Source organism: Nerophis ophidion, linkage group LG01, assembly GCF_033978795.1.
Source record: "Nerophis ophidion isolate RoL-2023_Sa linkage group LG01, RoL_Noph_v1.0, whole genome shotgun sequence".
NCBI classification, from domain to species: Eukaryota; Metazoa; Chordata; class Actinopteri; order Syngnathiformes; family Syngnathidae; genus Nerophis; species Nerophis ophidion.
The window spans coordinates 92,641,487-92,656,078 of NC_084611.1; the positions used below are offsets into that span (position 1 = coordinate 92,641,487).

The 14,592-nt window shown below is 37.3% G+C and overlaps 1 protein-coding gene and 1 long non-coding RNA gene across 2 annotated transcripts in view; one reads left to right on the plus strand and one right to left on the minus strand.

The window, feature by feature from the left end:
- The first annotated feature begins 774 nt into the window (after positions 1-774).
- On the plus strand, positions 775-13,720 carry cntf (ciliary neurotrophic factor). The gene is made up of 3 exons (XM_061916575.1): positions 775-1,079; positions 9,811-10,125; positions 12,482-13,720. The coding sequence occupies exons 1-3, from the start codon at positions 960-962 to the stop codon at positions 12,641-12,643; spliced, it is 597 nt and encodes a 198-aa protein (XP_061772559.1). The 5' UTR covers positions 775-959; the 3' UTR covers positions 12,644-13,720.
- Positions 9,457-14,592, minus strand: part of LOC133562403 (uncharacterized) — a 28,086-nt gene continuing 22,950 nt past the window's right edge. Inside the window, exon 3 of the long non-coding RNA XR_009808898.1 lies at positions 9,457-10,190. This is a non-coding gene — a long non-coding RNA (uncharacterized LOC133562403). The remainder of the gene's footprint in view (positions 10,191-14,592) is intronic.

Here is a 14,592-nt window from a genome sequence, read left to right on the forward strand (position 1 = left end):
GGTTTATAAAAAAAAAAAAATAAAAGTGATCATGTAAACACCGACGAAAGAGGCCATTTCCGGCCATTACAGCCGAGGTTTTTTTTAAATTCATTTTTTATTTTATTTAAAAAAAATGTTTACTATAAATTTCAACAATTCCAAACAGTAAGTCCAACAACAATATAAAACATTACAAAAAATTATGAAAACCGTACAAAACAGCGCCAGGGGGATATGAATTCAAAATGCAAAAATAGAATACACTGCGATGAGGTGGCGACTTCCGCCCGATTGTAGCTGAGATAGGCGCCGGCGCCCACTGCGACCCCAAAAAAGGGAATAAGCGGTAGGAAATGGATGGATGGAAAAATAGAATACAAAAAAATATATATATAATAAACAAAGTGCAAAACCATAGGCTCTTTCAGATAAAATAACTTACATTTGGAACACAGCATCATTGTTTTCACAGCTTTTTTGTTGTATTACAGCCGAATTTTTATTTTATTTTATTTATTTTATTTTAATTTTTTTATTACAGCCGAATTTAGATATACTTTTCGAGACGAGTGACGTAAACTAGTGACGTAAGCGCGCCCCCGCCAAAGGGTGCATTCTACGACACAACACCGGCTTTTATTTAGCTCGACAAGCGGGAAATCTGCTAAAAGTGTTCAATAAAAATAAAAAGGCCGTCATAGAGCAGTTGTTGCCGAGGATCGCAGGTCCGCCCCCCGCTCCGGTTCGTCAATTCCTCCGTGCGGGGATCAAGTTCCCGGGGAAAGGGGCGGAGGTTCCCGGGGAAAGGGGCGGAGTTTCCCGGGGATTGAGTTGGAGGTTCGGCCGGAGAAGCTTCGAGCTCACGCCGACAAGTGTTGAAATAGTTCCCGGGGTGGGAGGATGGAAGTCGTTGGCCGGTGAGGAGTGGACCGAGCGGGGGTTGTTTACCTGCGACGTGTCGGAGGACCGAGGCGACCATGGCGGACCGGCGGACGAGCGGCGGCAGCGAGCCGCAGTTTGGCAAGATGTCTGCGGGCAGAGCAGCTTCTATCGGCCGCCTGCTGACGCGGGAATGTTGCAGCCTGTTGGACTTTTACGTGAGTAGGAAACTTTTGTTGGACTTTTACGTGAGTAGGAAACTTTTGTTGGACTTTTACGTGAGTTGGAAACTTTCTTCTTCTTTCCACTCACAACTGAGCCCAACATTGTTCTGCTGCATTTAGTGTTTGCATTCTTTAGAAATTAACATCATTTCCATGAGTATGTTTTTGTCTTCTATTATTATTTTTATCATTACTATGAATAATAACCATGTGTAGACTCAGGGGCTCAGACTTTTTTCACCAAATACCACCTCTGAGAAAACTTGGCTCTCCAAGTACCACCATAATGACATTAAATACAGTAGTGTAGTAGACCTAAGTATTCATTAAGTACCAACATAATGACAACATTAAATACAGTAGTGTAGTAGACCTAAGTATTCATTAAATACCACCATAATGACAACATTAAATACAGTAGTGTAGTAGACGTAAGTATTCATTAAGTACCACCATAATGACAACATTAAATACAGTAGTGTAGTAGACCTAAGTATTCATTAAGTACCACCATAATGACATTAAATACAGTAGTGTAGTAGACCTAAGTATTCATTAAGTACCACCATAATGACATTAAATACAGTAGTGTAGTAGACCTAAGTATTCATTAAGTACCACCATAATGACATTAAATACAGTAGTGTAGTGGACCTAAGTATTCATTAAGTACCACTATAATGACATTAAATACAGTAGTGTAGTAGTAGTAGACCTAAGTATTCATTAAGTACCAACATAATGACAACATTAAATACAGTAGTGTAGTAGACCTAAGTATTCATTAAGTACCACCATAATGACAACATTAAATACAGTAGTGTAGTAGACCTAAGTATTCATTAAGTACCACCATAATGACAACATTAACTACAGTAGTGTAGTAGACCTAAGTATTCATTAAGTACCACCATAATGACAACATTAAATACAGTAGTGTAGTAGACCTAAGTATTCATTAAGTACCACCATAATGACAACATTAAATACAGTAGTGTAGTAGACCTAAGTATTCATTAAGTACCAACATAATGACAACATTAAATACAGTAGTGTAGTAGACCTAAGTATTCATTAAGTACCAACATAATGACAACATTAAATAAAGTAGTGTAGTAGACCTAAGTATTCATTAAGTACCACCATAATGACAACATTAAATACAGTAGTGTAGTAGACCTAAGTATTCATTAAGTACCACCATAATGACATTAAATACAGTAGTGTAGTAGACCTAAGTATTCATTAAGTACCACCATAATGACATTAAATACAGTAGTGTAGTAGTAGTAGACCTAAGTATTCATTAAGTACCAACATAATGACAACATTAAATACAGTAGTGTAGTAGACCTAAGTATTCATTAAGTACCAACATAATGACAACATTAACTACAGTAGTGTAGTAGACCTGAGTATTCATTAAGTACCACCATAATGACAACATTAAATACAGTAGTGTAGTAGACCTAAGTATTCATTAAGTACCACCATAATGACAACATTAAATACAGTAGTGTAGTAGACCTAAGTATTCATTAAGTACCACCATAATGACAACATTAAATACAGTAGTGTAGTAGACCTAAGTATTCATTAAGTACCAGGATAATGACAACATTAAATACAGTAGCGTAGTAGACCTAAGTATTCATTAAGTACCACCATAATGACATTAAATACAGTAGTGTAGTAGACCTAAGTATTCATTAAGTACCACCATCATGACAACATTAAATACAGTAGTGTAGTAGACCCAAGTATTCATTAAGTACCAGGATAATGACAACATTAAATACAGTAGTGTAGTAGACCTGAGTATTCATTAAGTACCACCATAATGACAACATTAAATACAGTAGTGTAGTAGACCTAAGTATTCATTAAGTACCACCATAATGACAACATTAAATACTGTAGTGTAGTAGACCTAAGTATTCATTAAGTACCACCATAATGACAACATTAAATACTGTAGTGTAGTAGACCTAAGTATTCATTAAGTACCACCATAATGACAACATTAAATACAGTAGTGTAGTAGACATAAGTATTCATTAAGTACCAGGATAATGACAACATTAAATACAGTAGTGTAGTAGACCTAAGTATTCATTAAGTACCACCATAATGACATTAAATACAGTAGTGTAGTAGACCTAAGTATTCATTAAGTACCACCATAATGACAACATTAAATACAGTAGTGTAGTAGACCTAAGTATTCATTAAGTACCACCATCATGACAACATTAAATACAGTAGTGTAGTAGACCCAAATATTCATTAAGTACCACCATAATGACAACATTAAATACAGTAGTGTAGTAGACCTGAGTATTCATTAAGTACCACCATAATGACAACATTAAATACAGTAGTGTAGTAGACCTAAGTATTCATTAAGTACCACCATAATGACAACATTAAATACTGTAGTGTAGTAGACCTAAGTATTCATTAAGTACCACCATCATGACAACATTAAATACAGTAGTGTAGTAGACATAAGTATTCATTAAGTACCAGGATAATGACAACATTAAATACAGTAGTGTAGTAGACCTGAGTATTCATTAAGTACCAACATAATGACAACATTAAATACAGTAGTGTAGTAGACCTAAGTATTCATTAAGTACCACCATCATGACAACATTAAATACAGTAGTGTAGTAGACCTAAGTATTCATTAAGTACCACCATAATGACAACATTAAATACAGTAGTGTAGTAGACCTAAGTATTCATTAAGTACCACCATAATGACAACATTAAATACAGTAGTGTAGTAGACCTAAGTATTCATTAAGTACCACCATAATGACATTAAATACAGTAGTGTAGTAGACCTAAGTATTCATTAAGTACCAACATAATGACAACATTAACTACAGTAGTGTAGTAGACCTAAGTATTCATTAAGTACCACCATAATGACAACATTAAATACAGTAGTGTAGTAGACCAAAGTATTCATTAAGTACCACCATAATGACAACATCAAATACAGTGGTGTAGTAGACCTAAGTATTCATTAAGTACCACCATAATGACAACATTAAATACTGTAGTGTAGTAGACCTAAGTATTCATAAAGTACAACCATAATGACAATTTAGCTCTTGGTATGTTTCTACCTGACAATCATGGAATTCGTTACTTGGCACCATCTTGGAGGTATGCTAATCTGCTTTCTCACAAATGCGCTAGCTCGATGCTAATATACACTAGCTTTCCCATTAACATGCTACTGATTAACCTTAGCAGTTTTACCACCTTGAAATTGGTTAATAAAAAAAACCCAACCTACTAATCTGTAGTCGCCGTACCTACAGTATTAATACTTTGTAGGGCGCAATGACCAAACTGACCAACAGAAAATGAACTGTACGCTCTTGCCATCTAATGTTTTGTACTTGCAACTTGATGTCATATTTGCAAATGATATTTGGAAAACAAGATGTAAAAAACATTAATATTTATTAACACACACAAAAGTACCGGAAATCGGTACCGGTATTGATTCCAAGGTACCGGTTCAAATGTGAGCGGGACCCGTCCCTACTCATATTTCACTCATTTATTCATGACCTCACCTGAACTTTCTTTTGTTGTACCGTCTCTCCAATGTCGTCGCTTCAACCGTGGATATCATCCTCCTAATTAGACACTGTGAACGTAGTATCCGTTAACATAACGCAACACATGATGACGTATGATTAGGTGCTGTGTAACTGTAACTCACGCTGACATGATGAGTCATGTATTTACATTTTGTTGTACCGTCTTCCAATGTCGTCGCTTCAACCGTGGATATCATCCTCCTAATTAGACACTGTGAACATAGTATCCGTTAACATAACACAACACATGTTGAGGTATGATTAGGTGCTGTGTAACTGTTACTCACGCTGACATGATGAGTCATGTATTTACATTTTGTTGTACCGTCTCTCCAATGTCGTCGCTTCAATTGTGGATATCATCCTCCTAATTAGACACTGTGAACGTAGTATCCGTTAACATAACACAACACATGTTGAGGTATGATTAGGTGCTGTGTAACTGTTACTCACGCTGACATGATGAGTCATGTATTTACATTTTGTTGTACCGTCTCTCCAATGTCGTCGCTTCAATTGTGGATATCATCCTCCTAATTAGACACTGTGAACGTAGTATCCGTTAACATAACGCAACACATGTTGAGGTATAATTAGGTGCTGTGTAACTGTTACTCACGCTGACATGATGAGTCATGTATTTACATTTTGTTGTACCGTCTCTCCAATGTCGTCGCTTCAACCGTGGATATCATCCTCCTAATTGGACACTGTGAACATAGTATCCGTTAACATAACACAACACATGTTGAGGTATGATTAGGTGCTGTGTAACTGTTACTCACGCTGACATGATGAGTCACGTATTTACATTTTGTTGTACCGTCTCTCCAATGTCGTCGCTTTGACTGTGGATATCATCCTCCTGATTAGACACTGTGAACGTAGTATCCGTTAACATAACGCAACACATGTTGAGGTATGATTAGGTGCTGTGTAGCTGTAACTCAAGCTGACATGATGAGTCATGTATTTACATTTTGTTGTACCGTCTCTCCAATGTCGTCGCTTTGACTGTGGATATCAGCCTCCTAATTAGACACTGTGAACGTAGTATCCGTTAACATAGCGCAACACATGTTGAGGTATGATTAGGTGCTGTGTAACTGTTACTCACGCTGACATGATGAGTCATGTATTTACATTTTGTTGTACCGTCTCTCCAATGTCGTCGCTTCAACTGTGGATATCATCCTCCTAATTAGACACTGTGAACGTAGTATCCGTTAACATAACGCAACACATGTTGAGGTATAATTAGGTGCTGTGTAACTGTTACTCACGCTGACATGATGAGTCATGTATTTACATTTTGTTGTACCGTCTCTCCAATGTCGTCGCTTTGACTGTGGATATCATCCTCCTAATTAGACACTGTGAACGTAGTATCCGTTAACATAACACAACACATGTTGAGGTATAATTAGGTGCTGTGTAACTGTAAGTCACGCTTACATTATGAGTCATGTATTTACATTTTGTTGTACCGTCTCTCCAATGTCGTCACTTCAACCGTGGATATCATCCTCCTAATTAGACACTGTGAACGTAGTATCTGTTAACATAACGCAACACATGTTGAGGTATAATTAGGTGCTGTGTAACTGTAAGTCACGCTTACATTATGAGTCATGTATTTACATTTTGTTGTACCGTCTCTCCAATGTCGTCGCTTCAACCGTGGATATCATCCTCCTAATTAGACACTGTGAACGTAGTATCCGTTAACATAACGCAACACATGTTGAGGTATGATTAGGTGCTGTGTAACTGTTACTCACGCTGACATGATGAGTCATGTATTTACATTTTGTTGTACCATCTCTCCAATGTCGTCACTTCAACCGTGGATATCAACCTCCTGATTAGACACTGTGAACGTAGTATCCGTTAACATAACGCAACACATGTTGAGGTATAATTAGGTGCTGTGTAACTGTTACTCACGCTGACATGATGAGTCATGTATTTACATTTTGTTGTACCGTCTCTCCAATGTCGTCGCTTTGACTGTGGATATCATCCTCCTAATTAGACACTGTGAACGTAGTATCCGTTAACATAACACAACACATGTTGAGGTATAATTAGGTGCTGTGTAACTGTAAGTCACGCTTACATTATGAGTCATGTATTTACATTTTGTTGTACCGTCTCTCCAATGTCGTCACTTCAACCGTGGATATCATCCTCCTAATTAGACACTGTGAACGTAGTATCTGTTAACATAACGCAACACATGTTGAGCTATAATTAGGTGCTGTGTAACTGTAAGTCACGCTTACATTATGAGTCATGTATTTACATTTTGTTGTACCGTCTCTCCAATGTCGTCGCTTCAACCGTGGATATCATCCTCCTAATTAGACACTGTGAACGTAGTATCCGTTAACATAACGCAACACATGTTGAGGTATGATTAGGTGCTGTGTAACTGTTACTCACGCTGACATGATGAGTCATGTATTTACATTTTGTTGTACCGTCTCTCCAATGTCGTCGCTTCAACCGTGGATATCATCCTCCTAATTAGACACTGTGAACGTAGTATCTGTTAACATAACACAACACATGTTGAGGTATGATTAGGTGCTGTGTAACTGTAAGTCACGCTTACATTATGAGTCATGTATTTACATTTTGTTCTACCGTCTCTCCAATGTCGTCGCTTCAACCGCGGGTATCATCCTCCTAATTAGACACTGTGAACGTAGTATCCGTTAACATAACGCAACACATGTTGAGGTATAATTAGGTGCTGTGTAACTGTAAGTCACGCTGACATTATGAGTCATGTATTTACATTTTGTTGTACCGTCTCTCCAATGTCGTCGCTTCAACCGTGGATATCATCCTCCTAATTAGACACTGTGAACGTAGTATCTGTTAACATAACGCAACACATGTTGAGGTATGATTAGGTGCTGTGTAACTGTTACTCACGCTGACATGATGAGTCACGTATTTACATTTTGTTGTACCGTCTCTCCAATGTCGTCGCTTCAACCGTGGATATCATCCTCCTAATTAGACACTGTGAACGTAGTATCCGTTAACATAACACAACACATGTTGAGGTATGATTAGGTGCTGTGTAACTGTTACTCACGCTGACATGATGAGTCATGTATTTACATTTTGTTGTACCGTCTCTCCAATGTCGTCACTTCAACCGTGGATATCATCCTCCTAATTAGACACTGTGAACGTAGTATCTGTTAACATAACGCAACACATGTTGAGGTATGATTAGGTGCTGTGTAACTGTTACTCACGCTGACATGATGAGTCATGTATTTACATTTTGTTGTACCGTCTCTCCAATGTCGTCGCTTCAACCGTGGATATCATCCTCCTAATTAGACACTGTGAACGTAGTATCCGTTAACATAACACAACACATGTTGAGGTATGATTAGGTGCCGTTACCCTCACTGACATGATGAGTCTGTTCAAAAAAGAAACATCGCAAGTCCTGTTGCTGTTTGTATTGTTTACATTTTGATGTTGGTTTTGCGCTGACAAACCCTTGGAGATAGCGTTGGCGTTACTTGGGAACGCCGACAAAAGTTGGCAATCAAATAACCGATGAGTGGCCAAGATTAAAAGGACTTTTGTGCCCGCAACGCCACACCTTTTAGGCCCTGGAGCTGCTCCTTGGTGCTGTGGTTGAAGTGGAGAGGCTGGCGAGGGTTAGGACTAAGTGTGTTCTTCCTGTTCCAACAGAGCCTTCTTCTATCTCCCGACACATCTTGCAAGTGTGAGGACTTCCTGCTAAAAAAAACACAAATTCTTGGTTTCCTTCCAGGGTGCTGTTGCTTCATCCCGAGAGCAGGCGTGTTGTCACGCTGGGAGCGGTCATTCCCACATTGTCTCACCTTTAATCACAGAGGAAATAACAGGAGTCATTTATGGAAACTATTTATGTATACTGTGTTTCCTTGTAGTGCCACCGGGGTGCTAATTAATTTAAAACCTCTTACCAAAGGCATGCGATAAATTTAGGCCTGCGCTTAGAAATTTGAGTGTGATGTAAGGATACCATCATGAAAAGCACATTTAATTAAAAAAAGGTTATTATGGTCTTACCTTTACTTATAAATGAAGTCCATGCGCAGCTCCTTCTGATCAAAAGCATCGATAACTTGTTTATAGAAGTCTTCCTTATCTTTCTTCAGTTTTAAAAGTCTCTCTGTCTCCATGGAGATCTTCCTTTATTACCTCCTGCTTCCATTGAAAGTCCAGTTTAGAAAACTGTTTTATTTTAGATATGTAATCCTCCATGTTAAAAGTGCAAGCGAGAGGAAAAAATGAACTCTTGCTGCGTGTTGTCACTTCTTCTGCAGCCGAGTAGTCGCAAGAAGGATCACTAGCGCCCTCTACCACCAGGAGGCGGGAGTCATTTAATGACTCATATTTGACACACGCAGCTACGGTATATTAATAAAACATAGCTGCTTACTGTTCTTTTTAGCATATTCAATAGCTTGGACCTTAAATCCTACTGAATAGCTCTTAATCTTCTCCCCTTTATGCGATTTCAAATGATTGAAATCAGCCTCCTCCATTTTGAAAATGATGACAGGTGAAGTGTCACTCGTGACGTGACGAGTTTGACCCTGTGGAAATTCTAGGCATGCGCTAATAAAAATAATGTTTGACCCGGCAGTAATTCTAGGCAGGCGCATACTTTATACCTGGCGGCAATTCAAGAAAATATGGTTTCTATATTTGGTGGTCAAAAGTGTACGTACACGTGTACAGAACATGATGTCATGGCTGTCTTGAGTTTCCAATCATTTCCACCACTCTTGTTCTTCTGTGATGTGATGATGTCATCACATACTTGTTGCTCACAAAAAACATTCATGAAGTTTGCTTCTTTTAGGAATTTATTTTGCTTCTGCTTGAATTTTTGACCACAAAATTGCTGCAGTTCAGCTAAATGTGTTTGCTTTTCTGAAATTTACTTGTTTCTTCAGCATTGTCCACATCTTTAAGTCAGGACTTTGGGAAGGCCATTCTAAGACCTTCATTGTAGCCCGATTCAGCCATTCTCGCTGCCACGCTGATCAAGATGATTTTCTCCCCCACTGAAGAGTAAGAGAGAGAACCTCCCCGCCGATGTGGGCGTGGCGGACCCCCGGCTGGTGTCGGTCCCGCCCCCTTCCTCCCAGCTGGACTCCCGGGACCAGCTGTGGCGCCTCCACGTGGCCTTGCTGCAGTGCCGCCACCTGATGGAGAGCGCCATCGCCAAGGAGGACGAGGAGCTGGGCGTGGACGCGGGCGAGTACGCCGGCCTGAGGTCCACGGTCAAGGAGAGGCTCAAGCTCCTCGCCTTCTGCGTCTCCGAACTGGTCGGCGCCGGGGACGGCCCGGCTGTGCCCACACCCGCCTTCAGTGACAGCTTGGAGGTGAGCTGCTGCGTGGCCTCTAAGTTGTTGAAAGTCTATTATAGATGATAAATCCCGCCTCTCACCTGGATAGTAGAAGGGTGTGGACATAAACCCACAAGTTGGTCAACTTTGACATCCAACTTAGACCCAGAGATGTTGAGAATGACAAGAAATGCGGAAAATTCTTTATAATAATAATAATAATTCTTCATCCAAACAGCAAGATATAAACATCCCATCAGTCTTCATCCCAGTGAGAGCAGACGTTGTACAGTAAAAGATGGTTTTATGATGTTTTTATATCTTGTTTAGCACTTACTAATACTTGGTGATTCACTAAGGCTGCATCTGTTTAGCACACAGCTTCTAAAACTTGGAGGTCGTCCTCCTTATATTCAGCCTCAAAAATGTAAGGTTCCGGATCATCATTTGTCCCAAAGTAGTCTGTGAAATACACTGCCACAATACGTAAATATTACATGTTATTATGAATGTTACTATCCCATCCATCCATTTTCTACCGCTCATTCCCTATTTGGGGTTGCGGGGGGCGTTGGCGCCTATCTCAGCTACAATCGTTCGGAAGGCGGGGTACACCCTGGACAAGGCGCCACCTCATGGCAGGGCCAACACAGATAGACAGACAACATTCACACTCTAGGGACCATTTAGTGTTGCCAATCAAACTATCCCCAGGTGCATGTCTTTGGAGGTGGGAGGGGCCTATCCCCAGGTGCATGTCTTTGGAGGTGGGAGGAAGCCGGAGTACCCGGAGGGAACCCACGCATTCACGGGGAGAACATGCAAACTCCACACAGAAAGATCCCAAGCCTGGTATTGAACCCTGACGACTCAGGACCTTCGTATTGTGAGGCAGACGCACTAACCCCTCTTCCACCGTGAAGCCCATGAATGTTACTAGATACTACATGTATACTTACATCATTTATATATTACATGTTATTATGAATGTTACTAGATACTACATATATACTTACATCATTTATATATTACATGTTATTATGAATGTTACTAGATACTACATATATACTTACATCATTTATATATTACATGTTATTATGAATGTTACTAGATACTACATATATACTTACATCATGTATATATTACATGTTATTATGAATGTTACTACATTAAATATATACGTACATATTGTATGTATTACATGTTATTATGAATGTTACTAGATACTACATATATACTTACATTATGTATATATTACATGTTATTATGAATGTTACTAGATACTACATATATACTTACATCATGTATATATTACATGTTATTATGAATGTTACTACATGACATATATTCGTACATCATGTATATATTACATGTTATTATGAATGTTACTATATACTACATATATACTTACATTATGTATATATTACATGTTATTATGAATGTTACTAGATACTACATATATACTTACATCATGTATATATTACATGTTATTATGAATGTTACTACATTAAATATATACTTACATCATGTATATATTACATGTTATTATGAATGTTACTACATGACATATATACTTACATCATGTATATATTACATGTTATTATGAATGTTACCAGATACTACATATATACTTACATCATGTATATATTACATGTTATAATGAATGTTACTAGATACTACATATATACTTACATCATGTATATATTACATGTTATTATGAATATTACTAGATACTACATATATACTTACATCATGTATATATTACATGTTATTATGAATGTTACTACATGACATATATACTTACATCATGTATATATTACATGTTATTATGAATGTTACTAGATACTACATATATACTTACATCATGTATATATTACATGTTATAATGAATGTTACTAGATACTACATATATACTTACATCATGTATATATTATATGTTATTATGAATATTACTAGATACTACATATATACTTACATCATGTATATATTACATGTTATTATGAATGTTACTACATGACATATATACTTACATCATGTATATATTACATGTTATTATGAATGTTACTAGATACTACATATATACTTACATCATGTATATATTACATGTTATTATGAATGATACTACATGACATATACGCTTTATGGAATGTTTATAATAAAAACAAACCAAAAAATGAAATTATAGCCAATATTTCGGATCAATTCCCAACAACAAAGTCATATTTGTGTACATTTAAAGGATTTCGATTGAGGTTTTTTCTTGAAGGTGAGACTAGTGATGGTTTCCTTCAAAACAACTTGAACATTATTGTCTAGATGACGTGTTGAAGTGGGCGTGAGGATGATGAACACCTGTTATGCGGTGGTGACGCGGTGTCTTCTCTTCCCCCAGCGGGCGGACGACAGTCTTTTCGAGCTGAAGCTGCTGGTGCTGCGCATCTTCAAGGAGGTGGACTACTGGGCCAAGACTGCCGTGGCCATCTTGCAGACTATGTCCAAGGAGCAGGCCAGGAACCCCCGCCTGAGGAGGAGCATCCGCAGCACCAGGAGATGAAGTGCAGGTGCAAGGGGGAGGTCACAGGGGGAGGTCACAGGGTACGCACGTTCCTCGCTCCTGTTTCCGACAAGTTCCGTTGGCTTTGTTTTGGACTGCAAGGTTGCATTTGTCAGTACTTTTGTGACCAGACAGACTAAAAGATGGATTATTGCAAAGGTGTCCAAAGTTTGCTCCGGGGCCATTTTTAAACAACCCCTGGAAAATTCATTAAATTGTATTACAAAAAAACACATACAATTAGAATTAAAGAGCAAATGTAAGGAGAAAAAGGTTCGATGTGGACGAAGCTGCCATGCAGGCTGTTTTCTTTAAAACTGGAATAATAATCATAATTAGGCCCTGTGATGAGGTGGCGACTTGTCCAGGGTGTACCCCGCCTTCCGCCCGAATGCAGCTGAGATAGGCTCCCGCGACCCCAAAGGGAATAAGCGGTAGAAAATGGATGGATGGATGGATAATTATGAATCACAATCAATGTTATGAATTATTGACTTATTGAAGGCTCCAATTACTTCACATAGAAAAATCCTCTTTGCTAAATTTTCTGGCAAAATATTGTTTTATTTGTGTGTTCCTCATAAAAAAAAAGGGGCATAAAACAAATGTAAAGAAATGATAAAAACCTAAAATTCACAAATAGATGTGAAGTTGAAAGGAAAAATAAAATAATGTAAGACTTAATTTGAACACTTTAGTGAGTGGGCTCCTTTTGGGCCCTTGAAAATTTTTGTGGATTTAAAAAAAATTTTTTTACTCTCATTGCTGGAAAAATAATAATGAATCAAAATCATTGTTGGTATGAATTATTGACCTTTTGAAGGCTCTGATTACTTCACATCAAATTTTCCTCTCTGCAATAATTTTTGGGGGAAAATATTGTATTTTTTGTGCGTTTTTCATTAAAACACAGTTTTCTATTAGAAAAACGACATAAAACGAACATAATGTAATGATTAAAACCTAAAATCCACAAATAGATCTGAAGTTTATCTGGAGATTTGATTTATTCATGTATGTATGTATACATATATGTATGTATATGTATATCTATTTATATATACATATTTCTATATATACACACACATATGTATATATACACATATATAGTTATTAATATAACTATATGTATATATGTGTATATATACACATATATACATGAATATATGTATATATACATATATGTTTGTGTGTATGTGCATATATATATATATATATATATATATATATATATACTGTATATATATATACACACACATATATGTACATATTCGTATATTATATATATATTTGTTTATATATATGTATATTATATATATGTATGTGTGTGTGTGCATATACATATATGTATTTATACACACACATGACAATAATTCATAAAAATTATTATTATATATCTTTTTTTCCTTTCATCGCCAAAATCTCCAGATCAACTTCAGATCTGTTTGTTTTTTATCATTTTATGTTCGTCTATATATATATATATATATATATATATACATATATACTTTTTTTGAGGGGCGCTATAAAGGTTACAAAAAATACTGTAAAGGTTTTGAAAATGAAAAACATCTTTAAGGCAAGTATTTATTTCCAGTGCGTGACCCTCAGTGGCAAAAGTTTGGACACCCCTGCTTTATGACGTCATAGGGTTGAGAGGTTGAAAAAATGCCGCAGAGAGCAATTTCTTTCTTTCGTTTCATTTTGGTGTCACAGGACTGATTTGGAGAAGATTTACTCCAAGTTGTGATCGCTCCTAAAGTAGCACACATGAGGAGGAACAGCAGCCTCTAGTGGTTTTATCTCGGTATTACATGGATCCTAAAGTAGCCCACATGAGGAGCAGCAGCCTCTAGTGGTTACATCTTGGTATTACATGGATTTATTATTTCAGTCACTTTATCTGTTTGACAGCATCATGAATATGTTGTTTATTGTTTATGAAATGT

Coding starts and splice junctions, on each gene's coding strand:
- cntf (XM_061916575.1), top strand. CDS start 960: ATGGCGGACCGGCGGACGAGCGGCGGCAGCGAGCCGCAGTTTGGCAAG. Junction 1,080..9,810: donor GCAGCCTGTTGGACTTTTAC/GTGAGTAGGAAA, acceptor CCCCCACTGAAG/AGTAAGAGAGAGAACCTCCC. Junction 10,126..12,481: donor CCTTCAGTGACAGCTTGGAG/GTGAGCTGCTGC, acceptor CTCTTCCCCCAG/CGGGCGGACGACAGTCTTTT.